Source organism: Vanessa atalanta, chromosome Z (genome assembly GCF_905147765.1).
Source record: "Vanessa atalanta chromosome Z, ilVanAtal1.2, whole genome shotgun sequence".
Taxonomy (NCBI): domain Eukaryota; kingdom Metazoa; phylum Arthropoda; class Insecta; order Lepidoptera; family Nymphalidae; genus Vanessa; species Vanessa atalanta.
In genome coordinates, this window is record NC_061902.1 from 11,918,735 (window position 1) to 11,933,520 (window position 14,786).

General features: G+C 30.7%; 1 protein-coding gene across 3 annotated transcripts in view; it reads right to left on the reverse strand.

Moving 5' to 3' along the window:
• Nucleotides 1-14,786, reverse strand: part of LOC125076212 — a 67,533-nt gene that overhangs the window by 23,783 nt on the left and 28,964 nt on the right. For all 3 annotated transcript variants that reach the window (XM_047688272.1, XM_047688269.1, XM_047688271.1), the window contains exons 9-10: nucleotides 6,095-6,237; nucleotides 4,053-4,101 (exon numbers count right to left, since the gene is read on the reverse strand). In XM_047688272.1, coding sequence (XP_047544228.1) covers nucleotides 4,053-4,101; nucleotides 6,095-6,237 — 192 coding nt within the window. The remainder of the gene's footprint in view (nucleotides 1-4,052; nucleotides 4,102-6,094; nucleotides 6,238-14,786) is intronic.

Here is a 14,786-nt window from a genome sequence, read left to right on the forward strand (position 1 = left end):
ATGTGTGCGCGTATAACAATTGGCATTGTCCGATTGCTTTTGTATTGTCTGCGCTTATAAATTTCTAATAAATCAAAAAAGTAATGTTAGTAATAAAAATTACCTACACATATGCAAACAAGTGTGTCAACCTCTTTCATTATTATTTATTTATACTGAGTCGCAATATAAAACAATTGAATGCGTTCTTATATTTTAAACCAATTCGTCTACATAGTATATATTATTTAATATGTGTTCGGGCATATTTTTTACTTTTATGGGTGATTTTGCATTGGACTCACTCTCCAAGGTTCATTTAGTTTTGATTCGAAGCATAAAATCAGATATTATTTGTAAGATGAATATCCAAACATTTCGCATCCCGATATTTGTACGCACTGTGTCACAAAGTCAAAACGCAACAAATATTAGCAACTGTACAAGATTCAACACAAGGGCACGAACGCTAGATGGGCGCGTAAATTAAATACATACAGACACAAGTATTCATTCTGTGCGAAGATTTAGAATGATTGTATGTCTCTATTTTTATAGTTTAGATTAGTGTATTTAAAAAGATAAAATATTATTACTTTTTGTGGTTGAAAAATATTATTGTTGTTTAGATTAACATCTCATCAATATCGTAATGCCATACCATTTCAACGTCACCGCTCGTCAAAGAACTATTTTCGTTTTTAAATCCGTTCGGTGACCGTCTCTGTATATAAATAACCACTTCCGTCAGCATTTTGCGCGCTATAGACAATCCTTACGGAAACCATTTATAAAGACAATAATTTAAAGTATAAAAAAAATGTCCAATTGAATTGTTTTTGTATTGTCTGCGCTTACAAACGAATAAATCGAAAAAGTAAAGTGATTAATAAAAATGACCTACAAATATGTCTAGTAAATTTGTTACACATTCTCTTTCATAATTATTCATTTACTAGCGCCCTTACCAGCCCCGGCTTCGCACGTGTGCAATGCTCATACGAAATATACTACAGAATATTTTACAACATTCACAGTTTTTTAGTCATTAGAATTTATTTCTATTGATGATTTAACACTGGGTTATCTATACAGAACTACGCTTGAATTAAATTAAAACTATTGAATTGTGACAACTTCCTAACTTCTGATAGGTACTAATATAATTACTCGGTAGATACGGCAATAACTTTTGATGGACCCAAACCAGGACCATATTCGAAACTAGGACTTTTTTGTGTCTGTGTGTCGTTTGGCTGTTGGCCCTACTGGCCTTAACAGCGTCACCGAGCGTGGGTGTGAGTAATCAGCCTTGAAATTTGAGCCCTCTCGGGCTCCAAATGACGTTCGTCCAGAGGGTGTCTCTTATGAGATCGCCCCTCGGCCCAGAACGTAATCGGTGGGGTGGGGAGAGCTTCAGCTTTTAACAGCTTTTGGATCCCAACATGGAAGCTGAAAGGTACACCTATTTAGGACAATTACTATCATTACTTATTAAATTTAATTTTTTACCATCATTCCTATTTTGTTTTGTTTTTTTGTAGATTCAGTTACTACTTAGGTAATGTACAGAATTATTTTTAATTTTAGGTTTTTTATTTTTTATACTTTTATAATTGTGCCGTGCCCTAAATAAACATTTCTTCTTTCTTCATTTCTTTCATATATACCGTTGCTAATTGTAAATAAAAAAAATTATGAAACTATGTTTCTATTTATTTTACTCCATGTTTATTTATTGTTTTTCTTTAATTATCTTTAATAACATTAATCAAAGTATGATTCTTTCTTTCTCATCTGCCGGACTAATACGGCCAGATTTTCTTTTCAGATATAGCTCAATGTGACAAAATAAGAAAGAAAATTGCGGTCTCAGCGCTTTCCAAGTTAATGCTGGAGTATTATAACGTATAAACTTCTATATGTATAATCATTTGTTAAATTAAACCTTATCAAAATAATATTATCATAATCGTAGATAAGCATTGTCTTTGAATTTGTCATATCGAACTTGTAGTTTTAGAAATATTAAGAGATGTTTAAATAATCGCGTGAACAAAGGCATATTACGACGTACATACGTATGCATTGCACAATATAAGCGATAATTTACTCGGTACGGGTAGCTAGTATTAAACAAAGGCAGGGATAAAAAAATAAAATAAAATTTATTTTTTTAAATCTATAGTTTTATCTAACCTGTGTTTGAAAAAAATATTAATCTGCACTCATTGATAAAGAACTAATATCTGTAATGTACAGACGGCATTAATGGATTAAAATTTTACGTAGGTATTTCGCTATTGTCATTACAAAGTAGACATAACTACAAATAAAAAAAAATATAATCCTGTCAGTACATTAATTTTTTTTAAAGAATATACGTAGAGTACGTAATAAAAACTCAAAAACTGTATTCGAACAAATCTTCTACATTAATTTTGGACGCACAGAATTTTCAAGCCCTGGAGTGAAAAATGGAATTACATTATATACATTATATTTACATTGTATACTTTTATCAAAATAAAGTTACTCACTGAACAAAATACCATTAATTAAATGAAGTTGTGTTTCTATAGAAATATACCAACGCGACACATGCCAGTCTGATGGGTACCATACGCTCACCATTCGGTAGAACGGTGAGTGGGCAGTGGTGGCTAAAATCACTTTCGTGTAATATACACCAAAGTGATGTACACCTTTCATGGGCAATGTTTATGGACGACGTTGATAAGTTTATATTTAATGATTATTAAATCATATCGTCGTCTTACCTTATATATACAGTAGAATCCGCTTATAATGACTCCGCCTATATTGATCAACCGTTTATAGTATGACTTTCCTTATAGTGACAGTTCGCTTATTATGACCTATTTTTAATAAATTGTGTCCGGTTATAGTGACCGACATGATTATTTACACCTTCGGTAATGTTCCCGGCGACGTTCGTCACCTGGCTCATTGTTTTTAATCTGAGTAAGTAATTGCCACTCAAAGGTCGTCTGCAGATTTGTTCATAGCAATATTGAAAATGATAATTTGACCATGGCTATGTCTTCTATACACAATAGTATTAGAGACTGTTATTAAAAAAAAATTAAAAAAAACAAAAACAGACAAAAATATGAAATATATTACGTGCAAAATATATATGTATATATATTCTATATATATATTTTTTTTTTTTCACAAAACGCTTTTATTACGTCCGGTTATTGTGACGTGATTGTCAATTCCCTTCGATGTCATTATAAACGGATTCTACTGTAAATATATATATATATATATATATATTCACGGAACAACATTAAACTTTAAACGTTCTCTATGACTATATCTTTAGGATTATACGGATTTCATACAAAGGTAATAAATTCCACTTTTACTATGTTACACTGGTAAAAGTTTTTGCAGGTCCTGCTGGGTGGACATCACCCACTCATGGATTATTCTTTGACGAAACATCAATACTGCATATTGCTGTTTTACGATTAAAGGGTGATTTAAGGGATGAAACAGTGTGGAGGGTCATAATATTTTGCTCATAATATGGAGCCATCTATCATCTATGGTCCATTCGTATCATCCTTTATAAAATGGTAGAAGTCTGGAGGCAGCCTTTCTATATATTCTATCTATCTAGCATGTCATCAAATTAGACAATGTTATTAAAATACGTACTACTCGGTACTTTCGCACTTACCTATATTTTCATTGAAATCTTACGAAACGTCGTAAGTTAAAACACTTTTTAAGACTATAATCTCATTGATAACCGTCAATCAATATACTTATTTTTAGTTATGTGATATTAAACATAATAAAAAATAGTTTTCGGGTTATGTACGCAGTAAAAAGTTATAGTACATAAAACTTTACCCACATTGTACGCTTCGAGTACAAATGGTTCTAGAAATAAACACAATAATGAACAAAGTATCGGACCTATAAAAGCAGTACTAGTTATGTAATTTGTGCACTAAACATTATACGTACTAAAAGTTTACATAATTTGAGTTGATTTCATTTTAAAATACAAAGGAAAAGTCTATACAAAAACTCACCTAGGTCAGAAAGGCTGACTTTTTCCAGGAACGGGTCAGCAACCGGCAACTGAAACAAAACAATTTTATAATCATTTGATATCAATAATTAAGTTGAATAAATAATAAATTCGTCGAAGTTAAAAAATAAAAAACTTATTCTAAAAAAATACCTCTAATCTATAATTTATTTAAAGGTGATTAATTATTTTATGTGTGTGTACAAGAAAAATACCATGACAAATTAAATAGCATGACCATAAAATAGAGTCTATTCGCCTTGTTTGCGTATATTGAACTCTGCGTTTGACTAACTAAACAATAGCTTTATTGATTTTGAAATATAAGACCCAAAAAAAGTCCCAAGATTTCAAATTTTAGCATGTTCACTATTTTATTATTAGTGATTCATTAAAAAATAGGGCTGCGTATAATTGTTTTAAAAACTTTTATATCACATTTAACAAATCGAATATATTGACATATTGATCGCGCATATTTACTGGATAGAATAAATTGACTCGTTCCTTGGTAAATCGATTTCGATGCATGGGTTAAGGTCAAGAAATGTATTAACTATCGCTGTATATTATAAGCGGTTTCGTAAGCGGCTTTGCTATTTATTTCATTGTTAAAAACGAAGTATATTTTTTATACAATCCACATATAAAGTGTTTCATGATTAAACACAATAACTTTTTTTCGCGAACCATAACATGTAATAATGGATTCCTTACATTATATTGCGATTGGTTTTATAAATGATGTATTGTAAAATCGAATTGTTTTAGTTCACTTAATATATAAGAATGTTCTTGAAATACATGACTAACCACCTTCGTACAATAATAGGCAACAATGACGACATACATATAAATAATCCGTTATAATGTACATATATGACATTGTATGTAGAATGATTCGTCGTCGCGACATAAGCAAAATAAATAATTATAACATCTCCCGTTGAATAAGTTTATCAATTAACTTTGACTTATAAACTGTGAAAGTTTTCCTCATAAATTATATTGAGCGGTTTGTTTACGTATAGAAAAACGATAGAGATTAAGACTGAATACCTATGTATATATAAATTATGAGTTAAACGGATTCCATATGACTGACTACAAAATAATTTAGATATGAATTTCATAAACATAGAGATAGTACACGATTTATTCATCACACGTAGTTTTAATTATATTGAATAGTAATTTCAAGATAAATTTAATTATGCAGTTTATCTATAAGTTATTAATCAATGAGAGCAAAGGATATGACGGTCATACCTATAAATTTAGGGGTAATTAGTTAAACAACAACAGACTTCTTTCGAATGTCATAATCATAAGAATCAAGAAATCAGTGTATACACTGTAGCATGTATTTGAAACATGGATAAAAATTTGTCCACGTCTTATAGATTCTAATTAAGATAATTTTAACTAGCATGATGTTGAACTTTATTATTACAGTCAGTTATCCGACTGCCCGTTTCGTAATTTTATAGTAGGTACATTGTTTACGTGTATTCTCAAGCTAAGGATTGAGCTTAGCTTAAGAAAACTATTTTTGCGGTATAAAATTCTCATAGATCAATCGTTTTGTACAAAATATTAATTATATATAAGAACCTTCCTCGTTGATCGCTCTTTCTATAAGTGAAAACCGCATCAAAATCCGTTCCAAAATTGGCGGAGTATCTCCGCAATAGACAGAAGGAAAAAAGCTACTTTGTTTATAAATATATGTAACATTTCCCTGTATCATAGTGTATTTTAACCAAACTAATTAAAAGAAAGTAAAATAATTATTACACCACACAGATTACAAAATACCTGCCAGTAAAATGAAAAAGAAATTGACTTTCTGGGGTTTCTTTGTATTTGTTTTTAATTAAAGTAAAATCCCCTTACACTATTTTAATCGTGAAATCGTAAATCAGAAACCAAAATACAAAGCATTGTTTCCACTCTTGCAATTTCACAAGCGACGCGCTGAAGAATTTGTACCTTGATATTGTATAACATTCGTGTAAAGTTTTAATGATTCTGGTAACTCACCCCCCTCGAATCTCTAAACAATATGGCTGCATGATGGGGATCAAGGAAGGCGTCAGATGCGCGGTGGCGCGCAGTGGGAACGTTGCCGAGTGATGAGCGACGCTTCTCCGCCTCTTGTGACGCTGCCCGCCGTAAATAAGCCCCTGTTTACATTAAAATAAAATTCACCTTAAATTATAAAACATAATATGTATTATACAATTATCATATTTACATTACAAAGGCCCCGGTCAGGATGGTTTTTTTTTTGGAGATATATTACACAAACAGACCAATTTAGGACGGAAAATTAAGGTACTGAATTAAAAAAATATATTAATTATATTAAAATATTTTTGCATAATGCTGATATTATCAGAACCTCGGAGAAAATATCGCATTAAATAGTAATTGTTTTGATTTATTTACTTATTCTGACATTCTGTTGCCTTAGGGATGTTTCGATTAGAATTGCGAATTACATTTATTATAATTTCGTATATCGATTAAATCGAATTACTGTCTATTACTTTGTATGATCTCTCTACAATATGAAAAGTTCGGTAGTCGATATAAGCTACGCATGTATTTTTGTACACTTTTTATTTATTATTATAAATAAATCATTACAAAAAGATAATAATTCTAGACTTATGCCTTGGTAAGAAGGTAAGCAATCGAAAAGACAAACGCTTTGACTAGAAATTACCGATTGCTCATTGCTCAGACAAAAATCACTTGAGACTTGTTTGAAGACTTATTTGCACATGGTTACAAGTAACGAGTCATTGTAAATTACCAACTTTTCTTATTGACCCTATTATTTTATTCTTCTACGTGGTATTATAAAATAATAATATTATTTTATGTAAAAAGTTGAAATGAAAGTCGAATAATGAATTTAATTTATTCGAATATGATAATATAACGAAAAAAAAATATTTTTGACGAAAAAAATGTAATCAATTCGATTTGCTGATTCAATCGATTATCAATGCTATTGTCTACGAAATACAAGGGAAAAATATCTGCGTCAAAGATATTTTAAGCATGTCTATTTATACGAAAAATATTCTTTATTCCAATTTACTACGCCGATAGACATCTGTTAAATACCACAATAAATTAATAATACAAATGTTGTTAATATTTTGCGAAGTTACGGAACCGTTAAAAAAAATAAACGCGTTTTGTGATTACATATTTAATCATTTTTATTGCTATAATGTGAATCGGGTGGTCTTGAGTGTGTCAAGTTAAGCTGGAAACTGTTTTTTTATCTATATTAAATAAACCGACATTTTTCAAAGGTAGTTATGAATTAATGAACACGTAATGAACAGATTTATTCAATACAAATATCATCTGTCTTTCATACCATTTCTCTCAACCTAGTTAATTTACGACAATCGTCTAAAAAAATGCCTCGTAAAAGCTGCCTTCGCGTAAGCAGTTTAAAATTCTAGTCGATCAAAAAGCTCGCCGTTATATGTCTACCTTTGCGAGGCCGTGGCGGGTTGCTATTAACGACAATTGTAAGCTTTGCGCCAAATAGGAAGTGCTGCCAACTTAATTCTGTGTCTTTGAACACATTTAATAAAAGAACTATGGAGAGAAATTTTAAAAGCTTTTATAGTATACTATAACAACCTAAAGTAACTACAATATATAACACTAGAGCATTATTTAAAGATATATTTTTGATTACTACGACTTGCGTATTATTAAAAATTTAGACTGTAAACGCACTATATTTTAGTTCTGTCAAGAAACTCAAGAAAAGGTATATAATTATAATTTGTAACATAATATATAATTAAATATCAATATTTGTCCTCTATCCATTTTCATACCACCGATTGTGATGAAACTTTGATAAATTGTATGGTTCATATCTTACAAATCAATATTTTGCCGTAATATATTTGTCTTTCAATATAAACGTTCTATGTAGATCCTTATTATATCCGTGCGAAGTCAGGATGTTTAGTAAGTATAAGATTTTGATATATGTTATACACAAATTTCTCGTCTAAACTTAATTCACAACATAAAAATAGTAAGAAAATGAAACACTCGTATTAAGGTGATTATGTAGTTAATTAACACAGCAGATGTCCAAATTGGATCAAGGTAATTTGAGGAGTAATTAAATTAACACAATGTCGTTTTTCCTCGATAGTCCGGCGAGGCATTTTTACAAACTTAAACCAAACTGAAAATATTATCTAAATATAATGTTGCTAATGTCACATTTGACACACGATCACGATCGAAATACTAGATATATATATAATAATACTCTCAAATATAAAAAGCCTAACGACATCTAAATCACAAATATCCATCGCTCGATATAAAGCGAATTCAAATACTTTAAAGATATAATTGGTTGGATTGGATAATCAAATAGTCTTCGAGTTTCCAAGCCGTTGGGTATCCCGCATGCACTTTAGACGACTCATGCGTTCTCAATAAATTGTTCATAATTAAATGCCTTGTGTATACCTACATAATATGATACACAAGGTAGGTAGCGTAGTTTTAGTTAGAACCACATATACAGTTGCTAGAATCTATTGTAAACTCTCTCTTGTTAACATTTTGATTTAGTTATATCGTAATTATACTATTTCCTCATTCCGTTAGTGAACTTATAAAATTTTTTCAACACGAAAAGTGATCCCTTGCTCGTTGTCTCATCAATATGATTATCAACATCACCATTCACTTGCCCTGTCTTCATTTGTAGTCGGTGCAACTAATTACTAGTTTTGCTTGAAATGGGATTTGTTAGACTTTACGCCAAGTCTCCTTGGAATTGCTTAAAGTGGCGGGTCGTTTACCCAAACTAATGGTCACGACGCCTTAATGCTTGATGGTACAATAATAAATAAGAGTTAATTAGCTCTAATAACATCAACTGCTTAACTGCTCGATACTACGTCTGAGACTTAACTAAAGCCCCTATGGTGCAATAGACCTTCAAAGAAAATGTTCATTGTTCCCAGTACATTATTTAAGTAATACAACAAAAAGTTAAAAAAGATAAGAGCTGGACCCACTCTCCTGTTGAGGAGGAGGAGAAGAATTGGAGCTTATTCCATCGCCGAGCACGAAATAAATAGTCAGTCAGATTGATGCCATTATTAAGCAGCTTAAGCGAGTTTCAACCTGCAATCTTCGGTTAAGATATATTTGTTCTCCTCGTCATCGATAACATACAGTGTCAAGGGCTAATAGTAAACACTTCGCTTAAAATTGAGTTTTAGGTGAACGAGATGGTTATAAATATTAATTAGAAGTCAGTTTTTCAGCAACGAAGCATTGTATGCATAATGACATGTCTCGTTAAATATGCAAATAAACCCGCACCCTTGTAAATTTCATGTTTCGACGAAGGTGAATGTTTCTTAATAAATAATATCAACCATTAAAAAAAGCTAAACGTTTTTAATATATCGAGTACTCACACAGTGATCATAATTCAATCGTTTTCGATAATTTGTTGAAAACTTATATATGAGTGCATGAAAACTAAATCGATAGTACACTATGAGATCATTATTAACTACCAAAATAAAAAAGATCGGTCGGCAACCAGAGGAGAAAATCTTTTTCGTCATAGATAAATAACACCAATTTAAATTCAAGATAAGTAATATGGTAATTTCGTTTATAACTACAACTAGTAAAAAACTAAATAAGTCATTAGTAATATATGCAACCGATTGAAAGATTAAACTTTATGCACTTAAAATACAAACATTGACGCGTCAACCCGTAGTTGCCACACACCAGTAATTTTTCTTTGTTTCATACGATACAGAAATCCTCTAAAACGTTCGACGTGACGGTATTCACGTATGAGTTTCTTTGCGTTATATTTTTCTTTTATCTACACTAAAATGGTAAATTTAAAACGACAAGAAGATAATAAATATTTTTTCAATAATAATAGCGTTTAATTTATTTAATAATAATAGTGTTATTATTTTAAACATTAACGATACTCGTAATTTTGAAGTATTCATATTCAAAAAGAATCGATTTATTTAAATTCATTATGATTACAAATATAAGGTGACTACGTATACATCATCAACTCTGATACTTAGTAATTAATTTTTATGTGTTTACGCCGACAGTAGAAATAATATACTATATTCCAATGACAGAAAGCGTAGATAAATAAACCTTAGATTTACATATTCCGTGCGATTTGCTAATAGGTTTAGCTATATTACGCACTACAAATAGTTCTTGATTAAATATATCTTTGTTTATAATACAATACCAATTAACTACTTACATCCACTTTAATTTTACTTCCAAGGTTCCGATAGCAAATAACGTAATCTTTTTCACGAATTATGGATGAGCACTATGGATTATTTTACATTTCCACCAATGATGTCATTTCAATTTAAGGTCAAAGTTGTTTATATACCTTCGCTTCTGCCATTGCAATTAGACATAGCTATAAAAATATAACGTAAAAATAAAATTAATTCAAATTAAGATTGATAAGAAATCATAAAATAGACTATTCGCCGTAGTTATAAAATAAAAAATACACCCAAAAGATACCTCAAATAATCGAACTCGTTACGCTTTTAAATGTGGTTAACGTGTTAAATACTAATAGCAGGCTTGATTATTATAGTCATATATTGATTAAAAATATAAATTTTTATTTATAGATTAAATTAAGAGTTTAGTCAAATTCTGTCATACTAAAAAAAGACAAAATAATAACTAATAATAATAGGAATTATTGAGTAAATCGATTTTATTATTCTGTTACTTTACAGCCTTCGCGGTTAAGGTAATTATAAAAGGAGTGATAACGAAATAGTAGTATAACGTTTTAATAGCTATTTCCCTAAATTGGCAATCACTTACTTTATAAGATAAGGAAGAAGTGAATAGATAAATCGATCTAATCAAAGCTAATGGTTTTTTGTTTTTTTTTTTTGTATACAATTGTAATCTTTTCCGCTCTATTTTATTTCAATGTCATTTAGATTAACATAATATAAATTTATTTAATTTAAATCAATGTGGTACGATACTATTTTCCACTGATAGCATATTGACTTCACAATAATGAATTTTCTGTTGGTGTGCGTTTTTGTCATCACTGTGATTAACAATAAACAAGGTGGTCTGTCTACGAAACTATAAAAACTACACAACATACATATTTCAGATACACGATTTAACATTTCCGTATACACTGGCAACTAGAGCGAGTTTACGCTGGACGCGATGCTTATGCTTAAACAAATATGACCTTAGGCGGTAAAATAGGACATCCTATTTGACATTAATAGATATAAGACTGACTATATTATATTCAAATCCACCTTTCCAATAAAGAGGCATTAAGATCATTTAAGAATAATACTCAAATTAACATGAATACATATTACCTTCTTGAAGTATTGTTTCAAATATTTGATATGTCGCTTCGCAATCCTCAAGTACGGACCTTCTTAAGCCCTTTTGAATGTGATCTCCATCTAATGACTTGGAACGTGAACGGAATTCATCCTTTTGAGCCGTTCGATCGCTGCTGGTCGTTGGGACAGCACACGATCCTCGTCGACCTTCACTTGATTCATGACGCCAATGCCCCACTTTTTTACTAAATGTCCTGATTAACTCTTGTATAGAGTGGTGTTTATGCCTGTGACCACTCACACTAGATCCCGAGCCTCGCCTTTCGCTGGAATATGGGTGATCTTTACTACCGGAAGTACTTTCCGCTAATTTCTGAGCGAAACTTTTATTGTCAAAGCGACTTTTAAAAGGTGTATGTGATAATTTTGTACTACTTATTTCACCATATTTCTCGCACTTACTGTACTCATTCTCTTGAATATCGTCCATGACTTCATTATAAAGAGGCGATACAAAATGACGATAATCCTGACGTGGTACTTGGTAGGCGTTTGTGCACGACTGATATCGTTCCTCATCAACTCGCTTCGCTTTCGGGTCGAAGGTGTGAGAATGGTGGTTATGATGTGGAGATGGTGATCCGTGCCCTTCCATAACATCGCGGAAATAACTTGAAAAATTAGGGTATCTATCTCGAGGGCTCGATGCTGATTCTAATGGACTACCTCGGAGACTTCGATGCGTACAACTCCCACGTCTATTGATAGGAATTGCCTTTGAAGAGTTCTCATTTACAGATGAGTGGGAATCAGTCGAGCTTAATGTAGAGCACCAACTCTCAAAACTGTCATCCTTCTCTATGGGAGGCGTAGATTCTCTCGAATTATGTTTATGAAGAAAATGTGATATCCCATGCATTTTTCAATTTTTATTTACATTAATTCCCACTTAAGTTTAGTTCGTAGTTTACTTATAATCAAATACTAAGATTGCGCTGTTCCAATCGAATTCTGGTTAAACCGCTATTAATAATAAAAAAAAAATTACAACTTGAAATCGTAATTCCTACAATTTAATTAAAATTACAAACGTTGAAGTTCATATATTTTGTAATTACTGCCAACACGACTAAGTAAACATTTTGTTGACCATAATCACTATGATATAAAAACGTTGCTTAAGCGATGTATTGTGCAATAAAAACGGAAATCAAACGATATTCGGATATTTTGTATATTTTTCAAAGTTAATAGCTTACTATCGGGAGTTTTAAGGGTTCGTGAGGCATTGAATGGAAACCGGTTTATTTTTACAATGTGAGCGTTCGAAGGTCAGCGTGTCCTATTTAGGGAGTGCATTCACGTGACAAAAGGGAAATACAGCTGGTCTTGAAAATAAATGTGGATGAAGTTATCCAAAAGACAAGACGCATGCGCGTATTAGGTCACCTTGAGATCAAATCTGGCGAAAACGAGGTCACTAGCCTAATAAGGCACAGTTTTGATCCTCTCATTTGATCTTCTATAACACTGTCATTGTTTAATAAGTTTATTAAAAGTAATAAACAATAATTGACTTTTTTTGCCGGGATCATGTGTGTAAAAGGGCAAAAGCGTTCTCACGGTTCTAGTTTTTATGAATATTTCTTTTCTTTATTAGAAAATACTTGCTAACGTAGTTTTCGTCAAAGTAAAGTAACTGCGCATTGAATATTAAATTTCATAGGGTTACATTTTACGCCACTTATTCAAGAATTATTCTTGTAAGCTGAGCTCTAGGAATATAATACTGAGTGACATTTACAAGCCCGTATAATTTTAGATTTATCAAAGAACCAATACCGAATTAATAATAATAATACTGTACAAAAAGTACGAAACAAGACTACAAATTTTCGACAAGAAAAAAAAGAAAATGCCCTTTGGTTTAATACATAATATTACTCGGACGAACATATTGATTCATTTTTTATTTAGGAATTTATACGTGCAAAAATTTAATTTTAAAATATTTGCTTGTGTGTCGAATAAATAGATCCAACCAATGAAAGAGTACGACTTTTCAATCTGATCAAATAAATAACCACAAGTGCTAAATTTACATTGACAATACACGAAACAAAGAAATATCCATCAGGCCGTAATATATAAAAATCGTTAATATTTCTAAAAAATTAAAAACAATTGATGGCTCAGATTTTTAAAGTAGAAACAAAATAAATATTTTGAACATTCATATACGAATATTCGACTTGACATAGCCTGCAATATTACGTCTTTTTTTTATTTGTCATATTCCATACGAGCTATATGAAAAGTTCATTTTTACATTCGATGTATATATAAACTAATTGAAATTTATTCGTTTAGAGAATAGCCCTACCTATTTAAATCAGTTATGAATTGAACCGTTTCCTTCGTGTTACAAGTGACAAGAATCGTTAACACAAGGTCAATCGAAATCATAAACAGCAAGGGCACCAAAATATGTGTAGTAATAAAATTATATATTATGTTTTATTTATCAAGGCTAATAAATATAGCGTGATATAAAGTTCATTAACTATTCCTTTTAAAAAATCTTAGATCTATAAGAAAATATGTTAAAAACCTAGATTATTACGATAACATTCCTTTAAATATTGTTCGTTTCATTGTTTTAAAAGTGAAATATATCTTCGGGGTTCTTAGGTCACGTTTATTTTTTTTATGAAATTGCATTCTCATTTCTCTGTCATTAGTAAACAAATAACTGCATTACTCTTAACTTTCTAAGACATGACAAATTGACTAAAACTATAATTTCTAGTGTTTTGTTTATTTTTCTGAACTTTTAAACAATCTTGAAAATACGTTTGAATATATTTGTATTGAACGCTTTAACTGTTGACTTAGTTTCCCGCCAAAACATGGCCTATTTATCCTGAGGAAAACCAAAGCATTTCCTTTATGGTGTGTTCATAATATAGGTTATTTTTGTTTAGTTTGTAAAATTACAAACAATATAGGTAGAAAGAAATATTGCTCTCTGCCCTTTGTAATTAAATGTTTACAAGCAATTTCTGATTTTATTACGTTTTATTAATATTCATGAATTCAGACGTGAAGATTATCTATTATCTATGTCACCTCTACATATAACAAACAGGTACTTTTTTAATATGCTCACAAAACGCAACTTAATATCTAAAAATTAGTTTACATTTTATTTAACTATTTAATTTTAAATGGAAATGATTAAGGTTTACCTTATGAATTTAACATAAATGCAAATTGATATACGTACAAAACTATTTGTTTACTACGGC